Source organism: Typopeltis vanoorti, chromosome 5, assembly GCF_054136105.1.
Source record: "Typopeltis vanoorti isolate ZY-2024b chromosome 5, IOZ_Tvanoo_1.0, whole genome shotgun sequence".
NCBI classification, from domain to species: Eukaryota; Metazoa; Arthropoda; class Arachnida; order Uropygi; family Thelyphonidae; genus Typopeltis; species Typopeltis vanoorti.
Genome location: NC_143553.1, coordinates 79,720,336 through 79,737,943, shown reverse-complemented (window position 1 = coordinate 79,737,943; position 17,608 = coordinate 79,720,336). Strand labels below are relative to the sequence as shown.

General features: G+C 36.1%; 1 protein-coding gene across 1 annotated transcript in view; it reads right to left on the bottom strand.

The window, feature by feature from the left end:
- LOC150106585 (histidine ammonia-lyase-like) overlaps positions 1 to 12,281 on the bottom strand; it is a 43,961-nt gene extending 31,680 nt beyond the window's left edge. The window contains exons 1-2 of the mRNA XM_090392555.1: positions 11,826 to 12,281; positions 2,240 to 2,306 (exon numbers count right to left, since the gene is read on the bottom strand). Coding sequence (XP_090248681.1) covers positions 2,240 to 2,306; positions 11,826 to 12,069 — 311 coding nt within the window. The 5' untranslated portion in view covers positions 12,070 to 12,281. The remainder of the gene's footprint in view (positions 1 to 2,239; positions 2,307 to 11,825) is intronic.
- Between the last annotated feature and the right edge of the window lie 5,327 nt (positions 12,282 to 17,608).

Genomic DNA, 17,608 nt, shown 5'->3' with positions numbered 1-17,608 from the left:
GCAGTCTTCCTGGACATAACACAAGCATTTGATAGAATATGGCATTATGGTCTAATTTTTAAACTACACCAAGTTGTAATCCCATTACCACTAGTTCTACTTATCAAATCATATCCGAATAATAGAAAATTTAAAATAAAACTCAATTGAATCAGATCCACAGAGAGGAGAGTCACGGCTGGAGTCCCTCAAGGCTCTCTGCTTCCTCCTCCCCCCCACTCTTCTCCATATACATAGCAGATCTTCCAGCGTTGTCCCCATCCATCACCGCTCTGTATGCCGATGACACAATTATCATAGCCAGATCCCTCCGTTCACATCTAGCCTCAAACAAGCAGAAGAGAGCAGTCCACGGATAAGAGAATTGATACAAAAAAATGGCGTATCGCAATCAACCCAGGAAAAAGCTCTGCAGTACTTTTCACCAGAAGTAAAGCAGAACCGAACACAAGCATAAAAATGTTTGAAAAAGTCAGCCCTTGGCACAACTCTACCAAGTATCTAGGAGTTCATCTGGATAAACGCCTAAATTTCAAGGCACACATAAATAGTATCTCCACCAAAGTAAGTCAGACCATAGCACAGCTATACCCACTTTTGAATAGGGACAGATTCCTAAACATAAACAACAAAATTCTCCTCTATAAGTGAGTGATACGACCTCAGATAACTTACGCCTCACCAACTCGGGGACACACGTCTAAACAGAACATCCACAGATTTCAAACGATCCAGAACAAATGCATAAGAATGGCATTTAATGCTCCTTGGTTCATCAGAAACCTCCAGTTACACCAAGAAACCAACTTTTCAGATATGAAGATCTAAATGATAGGCATTGCAGAAAAATTCTTCACAATCACAGATCATCACCCAAATCAACTAATTCTACAGGCAGCGGACTACAAACCCTCAGATCGTTTCAAATATAAAAAACCGAAATCCGCTATTGCAAGAGAAAGCCAGTACAGCTTACAATGCTCACAATGAGCAGGTAAATTACCCACACTAATCCCCTCACACACAAGCTAAGATCAGATGAAGGGGTGAAGAGTCAAGGACTCGGTCCATCTCCCGAAGAAGTTCCAAGTTATTTATCATTAAAGAATAAATTATTTAAGTTCATTTGCTATTAAATATACTACTGAAACTTCCATTGGGTAATATCAGAGATAAATAATAATAATAATAAAAATAAAACTCAGCTAACGCCTTTTATTACTTTATAGGGAGTAGGCAAGGGCGTTTTAGCCCTATCTAACTTTCTATCTATCTTATCAGAGATTTATCAGTTCACAAAATATTCAATAAGTAGAAGAAAAAATCAAGTTTTTTTTTTTATTATCACAAAACCACCATTTAAAATGCACGCGTAGATCCTAATTAAAAATTTTTCTGTGCCATGACAATAATAAAAAAAAAAAATGAGGATGAATATTTCGTTTTTTACTCCTAATTACATCAATTGTTAACTAACAGCTTCAACAGAATCACATTGGTAACTCCTCACGTTCAGTAAATTACGATTGTTTTAGCTTAATCACCTTTATTCTCTGCATTTGTTAATTCTGCACTTTAGTAGAAAATGCATCAACACTTTCTACGAATGAATTCCTGCAGCTGTTAAAATTACACATTAATTCATACTTGGTATGTTTACTTGATAGTGATATCTCAATTTCATTCTATGAATTTGTTCATCCTTCACTATCGCAGCATCTGCATCAATACGTTCCAGGTATGAATATCAACAGTTACCTGCAGAGATTTATACTTTTTGTACTACGGTAATTGTAGCAGGATAATTCAAACTAGAATAATTAAAACAAATTAAACTTTTAATGAAACGCATTCGTGTGTGTGAACTGAGTAAAAGGTGTTGTAAGATAAACATGTAAGATAAATATGCTGTTACGTGTAACTTGTAAAATGTAATTTACTTAACTAGTTACTAATTTGTTTTCGGTTATAAGATGAGTATTTTTTCATCTTCCATGATCCTTTTAACAAATTCTGGTGATACCCTCTCTCTGAGCAGGAATTTCTTTAACCAGTTAATAGGATGCGAATCCTTGTGAATTCCTTAAGGACTTCTTCAAGGGAAGGGTAAAGTTTGCAGAAATAATTCGAATGATCTCATTTTTTAATCATCAAATAAGGTATATTTTTGTAATAATGGTAACAATACAAATTATGCATATAAAACTAATATGTTCATCGCAAGTACAAAAAAGGATACACTTGTTCAGGAATATAGTGGATCTCGGCTGGTGCAGTAACAGGATTTGGCTTGTCACTTTCGAGAACTGTAAAGACAAACATGAAATGCGCGTGATTTATCTGACTATCATTCCATCAGGTGGTATATGCAATGAGACAGCGAAATATAAAACACCAAAAGATTTATTTGCTTTAGTTTAATTCTTAAATGCATCGAATTTGAATAATATTCTTTATAAATAATTCATATTAATATATTTATTCAAATAAATATATTAATATAAATAATTAAAAACAAGAACGTAACCTAGCTATAAACAGATTAAACATAAGCAAACAATAAAATTAAAATGCATTGCATAATTAGATGCTAATCTTAATTAGTATCATATTTTTATAATTATTATCCCCTAAAATCTTGTTATTAGTATGGATGTTTGTCATTAGTTGGTACACTAACGATGAATTTCCTCGTTCTGCTTAAAATTACTAGACCTGAAATACTTTCGCCCGTGGATTGAATGGACCGTGAGATGCGGTGATTAATACCCTTGGAGGGTAATGGATGGCAATGCTGTAGCCAAGTTCTAACTGAAGCTTGGCTATTGCTGTTACCCTCCTGCCATGATCAGAGCTTTAATAGCTCAATAGCACCTTATCCCTACACTGTCCTCTACAGATAACGGGGAAGGCTTCGCCCCTTTAAGCTAGTCCTTATAAGGAAAGTTTTTAAAGACCTACATGACAGGCATTGGAGAGAAATTCTTCACAATCACGGATAATCACCCAAATCAGCCAATTCGACAAGCAGCGGACTACAAACCTTCAGATCGTTTCAAACATAAAAAACCGAAATCCTCCATCGCAAGAGAATGCTGATATAGCTTCAATGCTCACAATGAGCTGGTAAATTACCCACAATAATCTCATCACCCACAAACTAAAATCCAGATAAAGGGATAAAGAGTCAAGGACTCAGTCCATCAACCAATTAAGTTCAAAGTTCAAAGTTTTAAAAGGACTCTGTGTGCTGACGGGGATAAGAATAGCCCCATTGTAGACCATGCATGTCGTACGAGGCGACTAAAATGGGTACCCAGGGAGGATAATGGATGGCAATGCTCTAGCCAATGAAGTTTTAACTGAGGCTCGGCTATTGCTGTTACCCCCCCCCCGATTCCATGATCAGAGCTTATAATCCTATATTACCCCATCCATACGTTTTCTTCTACAGATAACGGGGAATATGAAAAGCATTCTTGTTTCGCCCATCTTGAAAAAAAAAAAAAATCGAAAGAGTTCCATAAAAATAATAAAACCACGGAGCTAATGTACTATAGATTAAGAACCTTTCGTGGGAATAACAAAAATATAATAAAAAATATTTTTTTTACAGATAGAATTTTAATTTGTAGCCAATTTATTATTTCGATATTGACAAGTAAAGGTTAAAGGTTAATGAAACTGTAAGCCAGTGCACACATTAAAATAAGAAATCGGCCTAAAATTAGTTACAGCAATCGCGTCAATTTAAAATATTGTGATAAATTTTCCATTGCTGTTTTATAGTTCTTATCTGATGAATAAGGATGGCGGTGAAAGATAGAGGACGCGTCCTTCAGTTGCGTGTTTGCCACATCTCCAAACCAGAGATAACATCTATCTGCATTAAGATGTTGTTGAAATGTTAGCGAAATTTGCTGAGATATCTACTTTTGTCTAGCTTTACATGTAAGAATGTGTTGGCAAGTAAACAGCCTCAACGAAGTTGTTAGTTTTGGTTTATGCAGGATATTGCTGTATCTAACGGGTTGAATCTGGGGAATGTGTTTTTCCAGAGAAAGTCACGCAACTCCTTAACCTTTACTTCATGCTGATGTCAAGAAGTTAATGAATGATGCTGGTTTTGCGATAAGCAGAATTCTCTGGGCACATCAAAACAGATGGCAGAGGTCATTCGAAGACTTTATAGCAATTTCAGTTTTTTTCCATAATAAAAAATTGAACTCTAGCTAATTAATACTGTGTTTTACAGTATGAGCTCTAACGATGTTTTACGGTATAATAAAAAAAGTAGCATAAAAAATGCATTTATATCTCAGAAACGAAAAATCACATAAACTATTAAAAAAAGTATTTTATAGTCTTAATTCTAAAATGGATTGCATTAAGATAATTTGTGATTATTTGTAATATTTTGTAAGATAATACTGTATATTTGCGAAGATTCTTTTCCTCATATTTTTGCAGATGATTAATTGTTTATATACAAATAAAGGCTTCTAATTAGCTTTACAATAATACACATGATTGTTCTCTGACAGGTTTTAACAATTCGAAAATTTTGCAATTCATCGAATGGCATGAGGATCCATTTTGGGAAAGAGGGGTCTATATAGAGTGGTGCAAACATGCAAAATACTGTACACAGTGAATTGAAAAGTAATGACCTATGTGCTGGAGTCGCAATAGATAGTACCGGTAAGAAGAAATTTATTAGAACGTTTCAATGACTCCATTCGTCTTACTTAAGCACTTCTTGAAGAAACTCTCCACGAACAACACTTTCTTAATCAAACATAGCACAACTGGCATTGAGGAGTGTCTCACTTTCGTAGGCAAATTCATTTGATTTCGTAGCTTGGATGCTAAGCGGATTAAACAAGGATTGATAAAATGTTTTCATGCATCCATCAATTTATATATTTTTTCATTAAAAAAATGTGGACTGAAATTTCGACTGATTATCGATTTACATTTTTTTTACTGGCATAAATAGTATATCTAATAAAAAAGTATATTATATTGATATGCTCTATAATATACTATAGAGATTAATAAAAAAAAACTTTAATAAACCTCCTTAATTTTCAGTGCACATTGAAATTATGCTTACATAATTTCTTACTTGTATACGATCAATATAACTTTTACTATTAAATAAAAACTAGTGATATTTATTATCTAAATATTCCAGATATGGAACAAAATATTGAACTAAAAATTTCCATATTTGGAACTAAAACTTTTTATAAAAGTTCCAAATATGGAACCTTTTCAAGCCACTTCAGGCCTCCGATAACCGGGATGGTCTCACACTGGACAATAAAATTCATTTCCCAGTTGAAAACAATCAGTAACAGCCATGCCCATGGCGTGATTCGAACCCGTAGCTTGTTTGTCGGAGAGCGGATACGCTAGCTACTGGGTTGACAATGCCAGCAAAATTCAACCCCCCCCACAAAATACAAAATAATATAATCATAAGTTGTATTATTTTGTGTCTTCAGTTTGTTTAATGTCATAATTATTCAATTAATTAAAATAGTTAATTGTTATTATTATTGCTATGCTTTTTCTCAGGTACCATATACAAAGAAAAACAAATTCGTCATACTCATCCTGTTAAATCTAAAAAAAAAAAAACATTCGGCACACTCATCCGCCATATATTACTGGACTTCAACAGGTAATTCCTGAACTATCCGCCTGTGTAACAGAATTCAGGTAACAAAAATAGTTTCCAACTATAGTACAGGTCTACAAACAGAACATGGAGTCCCTTAAGGTTCAACATTGTCACTCACCCTTTTTAACGTAACATTTTCATAACAATTCAATCATAATAACCAATACCAAACATCAAATGCTAATTATTAATAACCCAAGCGTCCCATATCTCGAATGAATTACATTGCACTGCCACACGCATCACTGTATTATCAATGCCAGCAATTGCATCTGTCTTCAAACTAAACACATACTATATACCTGGGCCTTCACATCGACGTTCACCTTAAATCCACCAAACATATCGATTATCTTCAAACTAAACTTCACATTATTGCAGCCAAATTGTTCCAAGTAAAGAACATGGTACCAATCAACCCCAAGAAAATTATTTACTATAGCATCGGTCAATCAATACTAATACGATACGGCATAACAGTCTATGAGCACACAGCAAACAGTCACCAGTCCAAATTAGAATCGTTGCACAAAATAATCATTTCAGTGGTGCTTTGGAAAGCCAAAACACATGAAACGCTGACAAACCGTTTAATGGATTCATACAAAACTTTATGCTTATCAGACCTGAAACACTACGTAATCATATTAAAAAAAACTGCTTCAATAATAATTATCGTAAACACAGTGACACATGGCATAACGAGGCCAACTACGACTGTCTACATTACCAGCCACTTCAATAATAGATACGGAGGATCTACGAGGGACCACCTGATAGTTACTGTGATCAATAATCTTCCACACACCTTAAAACACATAAGTTGTGTGGAACACAAAAACAATAATTATGGAAATTTTTCCAGCACGATTAGCATAACACATCCGTAGAACTCAAAGGCCACACAGGATCCGTTATTTAGGGAAAAACTAAAGGGAAAGCGAATGCACATAAACACCAAAACACCAACAGTAAATAAACAACAATCTTACCGTTTTCACAAAAGCTAAATCTAGCTTCGAAGACAGTTAGGTTATAAAGTCACACTATAATCCTATTATAGTACGCCCATAGATTCGAGACCCTTCGACACTTCTGCGCATATCAACAGGAGGAGAATCCACTCCGATAATAGGGTAATCAGTCCATAACGTGGAATTAGTTGTTTATTATTACCGGTCGGAAAATTATCTTCTCTTTTATGATCATTGTAGTTAACTATGTTGCTTGTATAACAGTTGGAAAATTTTACCTATAAAGCACGTGATTTCACGTATTGGCGAGCAATTCGTACGTCCTTCATTTCTTTCTCCCCTTCAGCATGAATAGACTATTCTTGGCAAGTCGCCAAGCAGAGATCTACAAACTGTGGGCGTACTATACTACAATTAACTTTCAGGTCACGTTATCTTAACAGATATCATCTACAGAACATTGTCCCTATACTCGATCCTTAAAGATATTATTTACTTCTACAATGAGTTTGATCCCTAACTACATACATTTCACTCTCGTTTTGCATATCATAATAATATTTTCGTCTTCGTCCACATCTATCAGTATTCTTCATATCTTTATTGCTGTTTATCTAAAAATGAATTTTGCGTAGTATCATACAGTGCATTCTGTAACATCCTATACTAAACTGAAAACATAATATATGAATTGTATATCAAAAAAGAGCATGCATGATATTTATTTAAAAAATAAACTGAAAACATATGCATATGTGTGTGTGAAAACACACACATATACATATATATAAAAAAGAAACAGGTGAACATGTAATGTACCCTGTGTAAGTGTGAACTATAATTGTAAACTATTACTGTGATCGTTATTATTAACACCGTATCGTAAATATCGTTATTATTATTAATAACTGAATCACATGTGAGAAACTAATATTATGTGTATGTAATTTATTTGACAGATAATACAGTGTTATTTGATAAAAAATTATTATCATTATCATTATTATTATTATTATTATTACTCGTATTATGCTTGTTTGTCTTCATGAGACACAAGGCCTTGCTGTGCATTGTCTTCGCTACATTCTCTGGTATTCCTCTTCTTGAATTAAACAAAATCACAAAAGATTATGAGAAAATGGCAGGGAGGCATTAGAGAAACGTGGTTGCTTTCTTTACCGACTTGTAATTCTCTTCCATGGAGTTTTTATGGTGAAGAAGTATGATTTAGGATCGGAAAATGCACAAATATTGTTTATGGAGATGATCACTAACATTTTTCTAACATTTTTGTTATTTAATGTAAGTACAAGCCTCATTGAGCGTCAATTGGCCAAAGAAGGCATTGAGAGTCTTAGCGATGAGTTGAACGAATTTCTAAGAGCGGATATCCAGCCATTTCACTTTCTAGATAAATCGCACTCAAGGATTTAAGCTAACTTTTTTTTAAGTTGAATTTTAAGTTTCGATGGATAAAATTATTCCATAGTGAGGAAGATTTTAGTCTTTAAACAATTGTTCAAGTGAGTAAGTCATGCTTGGAGAAAATGTGTAGAGGAAAACTTCAGGTTATTCCAACAAACAATATTTGTTCTTTAAGAGAATTTATTAAGAGTAAGAAGAAGAAGCGCAAAGAATTGATTTTAAAACGAAATGAAACTGGATCTCATTACAGGCATCGATGGGAAATATGCTCTCCATCCGTAGCTGGAGAACACTGCAGAGATCAAAAGTTATTTTATTTTTTATTATATTTTTTGTGTGTTTGTGTGAGCTAAGGCTTAAATATTCCAGAAACGTTGCTCTACAGATCACACACGGATCTTTTTACAGCCACTTTAAGCTTCTAATACGCACGAAGGCAATTTTTCAGAGGATCGAGAAATTCATCTCCCACTTAAACACGTAAACAAACATTTATATCAGCAAAGTGATTCGAATCCTCAACATACTGGGTAGGAGAGTGAAGACGTGAGCCACACAGCCAAGGAGAACTTGCAATATCGTGATTTTTTGTTTGTTATGAGAGTGAAAGCTTCAGAATCAGAGTTGCCTTAGTGTTACACTACGTAAAATACAACGAACTCTACCATAAGCATCTATACTATTTGAAAAGAGGTCAACAGACACCATAGTGATGAGCAAACAGCCATGGTGCCAACCTTAATAAGATGCAGGACCCTCCTTTCGCTGTTATGACTGCAGCAGTCCTATAGAACAGACTTTCCACAAGCGTGGAAAATACGGCCGGACTTCAAAGGTTTCAGTCTGAACGAAAATTTTGGAGCATTTCATAGGCATGAAATGAGATCCTGGACTGTTCTATGCACGTTCTTAGACCTCACCCGATGCTCAGGTTCATCTCACAGGTGTTCAAATAAATTGACATCAGGGATCTACAGACGCCAAACAAGTATTGCGACGTCCACAAACCACGCAATTACAACAGCAACAGCCTTATAACACGTTCCATTCTCTTGCTGAAAGAGACAATAGTCAGTTCGGTAGAAACTCCACAAAGTAGGACACATTGCATTGTCAAGAATGTTCAGATGCCTCTCGGAGTTCAATGTCCGTGTCACCATAAACAGAGGTCCGAAGCAAAACCAGGTAAAACAGTACCATACCATCACAGCGACACCTCCAAATTTCATAGTTGGAGTTACGCAGTCTGATAAGAGAAATTCACCGGGTATTCGTCACAGCTACAGTCGTCCGTCTGCTCGGTAGAGAGTGTAGCATGATTCGTTAATCCATAACACAGTTTTCCAAGCTTCCACGTCCCACTGTACCGTAGGGTGCTTGAAGGATAATACTGTATATACAAACTGCCATTCATCTGCTGACACGTTTAATGCGGAGTTTCAGGTTTTTATATATTATCCTTCGAGCATCCTACAGTAACGTTCAGTGAGGGTGAATGGGTCGTCAACTGCAGTTGACGACTCCCTGCGCTTCTGTCTCAGAATAGTAAACTGATTGTTGATGTGGGATGGCCCACTTTCTCAGCAATTTACCGAACAGATAGTCCTGCAACATGACATCCTATCAAAACGCCTCTTTCAAACTCCGTCAGTTCCCTTCTCCCAGCGATTTCACCCAGAGCTAGTTTCACTGACTTGAGAGGATCATATGCCTCCAATTTATACCAACTATAAACACGTGACTCGTTACATGAGACGATGCACCTTATCCATAGGGAGTCCACTGACTTTTTTCCAAGCAGTGTCTGGTTGCATTTTAATGTTTTTGATTAAGGATTTCCAACCAAACAGCTCTTTGAAGTTTCAGCTCTCTTAGAGGGTTGGAAGAAACCATACGAACGCTGAACGGTCTTTTTTATTTATAATAATAATAAACGAACGCTTTTAAAAATTACTGCTGTTTATAAGTTTAAAACAATAACACAAGAAAAGGAAAGTGTTGCAGCATTATTAGAAAATCTTGAACAGAAAGAGTCGTCAACATCATTGATATTGATGATGGTAACTGAGATCTTCGTAACAAATAAGTCAAATGGCTGGTGATGTGATGACCATAGCCTGAAATTATTATTCAAATAATTGGCGTGAACAAATTGATACTCGGCTGAACATTTCCAGCCGTCTACCGATTTTTATAAACATATCTATTTCTATGCCATAGCAGAAGTGGAATTCATGATTATCTATGGAAAATAGGAGGCTTCATCTACTTTGTCTCTAAGAAGAAATTCTTTTGGAAGATTAAATAGTAGTATGATAATAACGAAGTGCAAACACGCATGTCCTATTGGCGACATTTCCTATATCGGAGAAATTTCTAAAACTTTTTAGAAAACTAACTTATTCAAAGGCGTTGTAATACAGGAATGGAATGGTTTGAGGGAATAATTGGGTGGGAAGAGAATATTTTTCTTTTCTTTCATCATAAATCTGAGTCGAATTGAAATCCTAGGAATAAGCATTAGCCTTTGAAGATGTCACAGAAAGAACGAATATAAAACTGAACATTTTTTATCCTCACGGAATACAGAAATCTATCAATATTGATAAATTTCATTTATGTATGACCTGGGATAGTCTGATTGTTCAATTTTTTTGTATTGTTATTATTTTAGAAATAATAAAAGGCAAAGAAATTCCTACCTGACTTCTTTTTCCGAAGACGTCCATTGAATTCCATTGTTTTAAATAAATGAGATTCTTCTTAGAAATAAAAAAAAGTCTAAAGGAATATCAAATTTTAACAACTCGTTGGAAGTATCAATCGCAACTGACACTTATGCAATGAAAACAAACAGTATAAAAAATCGAAGAGATAGAAAATTGGGTATTTATTTTCTTGTGTGAATCCTTTTTGATGGACCTGCCTATATATAGACATGGACAGATCCATTACGTATTTGAAAGGGGTGATGCACTGCAGTATTTCAAATAAGAGGAAAGGGGATATCGCCCTGTTTATAAATTCTTCCCTAAACTCATTAAATATGCAATTCTCCTTAATCAGTTATTACTTAACATTGTAGGAGAAATAATATGTGATTTTTCTGTCTATTGAAGAATCTGATTCCTCGTTAACCCATTGTGACCAAGGGGTTGCTCTGGTTGGCCAAGTGGTTAGCTCGTTCTCCAACCTACAGGTCGCGGGTTCGAATTGCCATGGGTATGGGTGTTTGTAATTGTCTTTAGGTGGGATATAAATATCATTGCCAGGTGTAAGACCACCTCCTCGCTTATTGGAGATCTTACGGACCATCTAAAAATAAATAAGAAAAATTACAAAAATAAATAAATAAAATTGATAAAAATATCTTAGTCCAACCATAGTACAAAATGTACTATAGCTTTATAATAACATTTCGTGGGTGGGAACCACACACACACACACACACACACACACACACACACACACACACACACACACACACACACACACACACACACACACACACACACAAAGAGTGATTCACTTTTTTTGAAAATTACTGGCTCGATTTTTTTTTTTTTTACTAAGATGATGAACCTTGGAATAACATCCAACGTGGTCCAATCGATCCTCAGACCTCGAAAGCAAATCACCACTTTATCTTTTTTAATTCTATTCAAAATATCAAGGAATATGTTGAGTTTAAAAGAATTTCTCTTTCTTGGTACGTTAATTATCCATGAATGACTTACCCACAGATACAAAGTCATTATCGTCCAAAATATTGCGAATTTCATCGTCTAAGTCCAAGATGGCCCCTCCTTTTGTTTTTCGAACTTCTGAAATACTTTCTTTTTTCCCAGGTACATGTGTTCCACGAGGTTTCAGCTTTTCGTATCGTCGCAGAGCTTCTTCGCCTAACCACTGAACTGTCAATTTGCCTTCATGACATGGAACTGCAAACCATTCTCCTCTTACGCGCACTGATACTTTCATGATTACTTCTTTCGTTTGCTTTTTATTCCCCTGTTATACGTGTTAACTACTAATTAATACTCCTGCAAAGACTGTTCATCGATATGAAGATCTTAATATGTGTCTGCTTCTACTTCCTGCACGTGGAATAAAATAAGAAATAAATTCGACCTATCGTACAGCAACTAGTTATCTGCTGACCTTTCCCCTGTCTGTATCAGGCCACTGCTTCATTACAACTCTGTCTTGAGGCTCCATCAGTCTGGAACTTTGCGGTTACTTCCTATTTTTCCGTACATTTAGTTGTAAATATTATAGTAATTAACTTCCTGTAGTTATCATTTGCTCATCAAAATAAGACTGATAGATGGCGCAAGATACGCATTAGAGTTACATCCTTTTTCAGTGAATGAGCTGACAGTAATTAAACGTTTAGATCTTCGTCTGATAAACGCTAACAAGCTGAAGGTTATGATTATAAAAATTAATATACGAAGAATAATGAAGTAAATTTGATTTTATCAATACCAATATTAGAAATACGAGCGCAAGAAGCAATTGTTGCAGTAATTAGGTATGTTGCTTGTAATATTAAAACAAAAACAAAAACAACAACAAAAAAAATCAGCTAACGTATTTTATTCCCGTATAAGAAGTAAGCGAGACCGTTTAGACCTATCTAACTTTTGGAGACTGAGTGGACAGTTCAATCTCCACTGATAGCCACTCAAAGATAACTGGCCCAAGGCTATCAGTAATTTAAGCGGCCGCAGTGAAGCGACCGCTGAACAAGTGCCGCCATCTCGTGGTCCCTTACCCTAACACAATATCATTTTTTTAAGATCTGAAAATAGTGTGGGTTCTAAGGTCGATTTTATTGAGTTTACGGGACGAAAAACCCGAGTTTCTGGGAGGGAAAAAAAAAACGCTTGACCATGCCAAAGATCGACTATCTCGGGAACTGGTTGAAAAAAAGCTTAGAAAATTTTTATCAGAATATTTTAGTTTTATGTTATGCTATTGTTGACAGCTAAAGAGTAACAGTTGAACCTTATGCCTGAAAGGACACTTTTTTACATCAACTGACACTCGAGAACCATTTCCTGTGGAAATTGTTGTTAAAAGTGTAGTCCTTAAATTTTTGCTCTGGAAAAATAAATTCTGGAGGAGAGAAGAATCACAATGAAGATGTGATGACTGAATCTGTTATGGAAAAAAAAAAGAAAACCCTTTTTCAATGCCGTCTCTATCTTGTTGCGCTAACTCTTTCTGTTTGACTGAATATCTCATATTTTGCTCAAATTCAATAAGTGACATGAAAAAATTGCAGAAATTGTAGGTTTCAAAATTTCCGTTTTAGTTTTTTACACTTTTCTTAACTATTACAATAGCAAATTATTTAAGAGGATCTGTGATGAGTGTTTCATTGCGTTGTTGAAATAAGAAGAAGAATGTTGTCGGTCATTGAATATCTTTCCCGAAATCAAAGTTAAGGAATAAAGAACCGTCATACTACTACTCCTAATGATAATATAATATGATCATTAACTGAGTGACCTAGAATATTCCGAGTCACTCAGATTATGTATTAGGTAGGATTTATTGCGTTTGGTTGTGATTATAGCTGTGCTTTGCTACCCTGCGATTGCGCAAATTACATCCAGGAATGCAAGTCGATATTTTTTCGCACCAAAATAGCAATAGAGAAAATGTTCACAGTAGTGTTCCAGGGTATTTATTCCCGTCTTATATTGAGATAAAGAGGTATAGTTTCTCATCCTTTAGTGAACAGAACTGTGATATTTAACACTCGTACATTACTGTAAGTAGTACATCAGAACAGGAGATAGGACAGCCCTACAGATCATTTAATTTGTGGGAATTCATTATTTTATATTTTGCTAGGCGAAGTACAAAAGTGATATCTCCTATTTTTTTTTTTAATTTCGAATTTAGCACGGCAATAAGTTTACACATCACCCTAATTTCAACACAGTGAGTGGCAGTATGATCGGTCGCAAAATGCACGTACAAAGCATAGAATGATAATGAGATTCCTTTTTGTGGAAGTGAAGTACGAAGGAAATTCATAGCCTTCTGAAAAATGTGTATGAAAATGATACTGTTTGCGTGAGAGATGGGAGATCAAACACTTTAAGAGTATCCCAATAAAGATGGGATCTCGTTTGTGGCATATTTTTTTTTTCTTGGAGAAAGGCAATACCACCAGTTCAAAATCAGACGTCAGATATCGCACAAATAAAATAAATTCCGTAAAAAATTCATAACGTAGAGTTCTTTATGAATTTTTTACGGAGAAACATGAAAAACATGAAACAACTCCTCCTTCACCATGACAACATCTGACTAGCATTACTTTGTCTACGTGAGATGCAATGTAATATTTAGCTGTCATCCTCTCCATGGAGGAGGAGTACAACAGCCTTATGACGCGTTCCATTGTCTTGATGAAAGAGACAATGGTCACTTCCATCAACCACAAAGTAGGAAGCATTACAGTGTCCAGATACCCCTCGGAGTTCAATGTGCATGGCACCACTAACAGAGGTCCGAGGCAATACCAGGTAAAACAGTACCATACCATCGTATAGCCACCTCCGAGTTTCATAGTTGGGGTTACGTACTCTGGTAAGAGACATTCACCGGGTATCCATCACGCCCACACTCGTCCATCATGTTAAAGGGTGTAGCATGATTCCTCACACAATAACACAGCTTTCCAAGCTTCTACGTTTCACTGTACACGCTTTTTGCACACTGAAGATGGCGATGCGTGTTGATTCGGGTAATGTGCAACTTGCATATTGCGGTCCTACCATGTGAACCCATGTTGTGAACCTCGGTTCTGAATATTTTTGTGCAGATGTTTGTTGCAGTCGATACCTGGAACTCCATATGCATCGTGTCGTCTGAAGAATCGGGGGTTTTAGATGTAATTCGTAGCATATTCCAGCCTTGTTAGCTGAGTGGTTAGCTTATCTGCTCTCTGGCCAAAAGGTTGCTGGTGGAATTCCGCCATGGTCATGGATGTTTGTGATTGCCTGTGGAAATACCAGTGGTGGTGGTGGGTAGATGGTGTGGTGTAGTGTGGTCAGTTGTAGTTGGTGGAAACGGAGAGCTGTAGGGCGGGTGCCTTCCCTCAATGAGTCTTTGGACTGCCTGGAGGTGTCACATAATTATTATTATTATTATTATTATCTGAGACTTCCAGGGAGTCAAGGACTCATGGAGGGAGGTTGTAAATTATCCAACCCAGCTATCATACCTTCCCTTAAATTTATTTACACTAGATGCACTCATTACCCCTAAGGGCAAATTATTTCACTCACTCACTGCTCTCTCAGAGAAAAACCTAGCTTCTACCCCTTTCTTGACACAGAACAACCTTAACTTCCATGGCTGCCCTGGTGTTCTCTCCCTGCCTTCCATATAACGAAAAATGTCATCATTTGAAATGCTATAACACCCATTCAAAAGTTTATAGACTTCTATCATATCACCCCTCTTTCTCCTGTTAACCAGAGTCTGTAATCCACATATTCGCAATCTGTCCTCATAACCTAAATCCCATAATCCGGATATAATCTTTGTAATTCTTCTTTGCACCTTTTCCACAGGTTCATTATCCGCTTGGAATCCGGGAGACCAAATCTGTGCACAGTAATCCAAGTGTGGTCTTATCAAAGCCTTATAAAGAGGCAAAATTACTTCTTTATCCTTACATGTCAAGGTTGGCTTCAGCATAGAAATTATCCTCTGAGTTGTATTTGCAACTTTTGCTATGTGACCTTTGAACTTTAAATTCTTATCCACCAATACACCAAGATCCCTTGCTTTTTCAGTTTCTTGTAGCATAACCCCGCTAATATAACATGCCGCTGGATCTCTAATCACGCCAAAATGCATAACTTCACACTTACTAACATTAAACTGACAAAACCTCTGAGTTGTATTTGCAACTTTTGCTATGTGACCTTTGAACTTTAAATTCTTATCCACCAATACACCAAGATCCCTTGCTTCTTCAGTTTCTTGTAGCATAACCCCGCTAATATAACATGCCGCTGGATCTCTAATCACGCCAAAATGCATAACTTCACACTTACTAACATTAAACTGACAAAACCTCTGAGTTGTATTTGCAACTTTTGCTATGTGACCTTTGAACTTTAAATTCTTATCCACCAATACACCAAGATCCCTTGCTTCTTCAGTTTCTTGTAGCATAACCCCGCTAATATAACATGCCGCTGGATCTCTAATCACGCCAAAATGCATAACTTCACACTTACTAACATTAAACTGACAAAACCTCTGAGTTGTATTTGCAACTTTTGCTATGTGACCTTTGAACTTTAAATTCTTATCCACCAATACACCAAGATCCCTTGCTTTTTCAGTTTCTTGTAGCATAACCCCGCTAATATAACATGCCGCTGGATCTCTAATCACGCCAAAATGCATAACTTCACACTTACTAACATTAAACTGACAAAACCTCTGAGTTGTATTTGCAACTTTTGCTATGTGACCTTTGAACTTTAAATTCTTATCCACCAATACACCAAGATCCCTTGCTTCTTCAGTTTCTTGTAGCATAACCCCGCTAATATAACATGCCGCTGGATCTCTAATCACGCCAAAATGCATAACTTCACACTTACTAACATTAAACTGACAAAACCTCTGAGTTGTATTTGCAACTTTTGCTATGTGACCTTTGAACTTTAAATTCTTATCCACCAATACACCAAGATCCCTTGCTTCTTCAGTTTCTTGTAGCATAACCCCGCTAATATAACATGCCGCTGGATCTCTAATCACGCCAAAATGCATAACTTCACACTTACTAACATTAAACTGACAAAACCTCTGAGTTGTATTTGCAACTTTTGCTATGTGACCTTTGAACTTTAAATTCTTATCCACCAATACACCAAGATCCCTTGCTTCTTCAGTTTCTTGTAGCATAACCCCGCTAATATAACATGCCGCTGGATCTCTAATCACGCCAAAATGCATAACTTCACACTTACTAACATTAAACTGACAAAACCTCTGAGTTGTATTTGCAACTTTTGCTATGTGACCTTTGAACTTTAAATTCTTATCCACCAATACACCAAGATCCCTTGCTTCTTCAGTTTCTTGTAGCATAACCCCGCTAATATAACATGCCGCTGGATCTCTAATCACGCCAAAATGCATAACTTCACACTTACTAACATTAAACTGACAAAACCTCTGAGTTGTATTTGCAACTTTTGCTATGTGACCTTTGAACTTTAAATTCTTATCCACCAATACACCAAGATCCCTTGCTTCTTCAGTTTCTTGTAGCATAACCCCGCTAATATAACATGCCGCTGGATCTCTAATCACGCCAAAATGCATAACTTCACACTTACTAACATTAAACTGACAAAACCTCTGAGTTGTATTTGCAACTTTTGCTATGTGACCTTTGAACTTTAAATTCTTATCCACCAATACACCAAGATCCCTTGCTTCTTCAGTTTCTTGTAGCATAGCCCCGCTA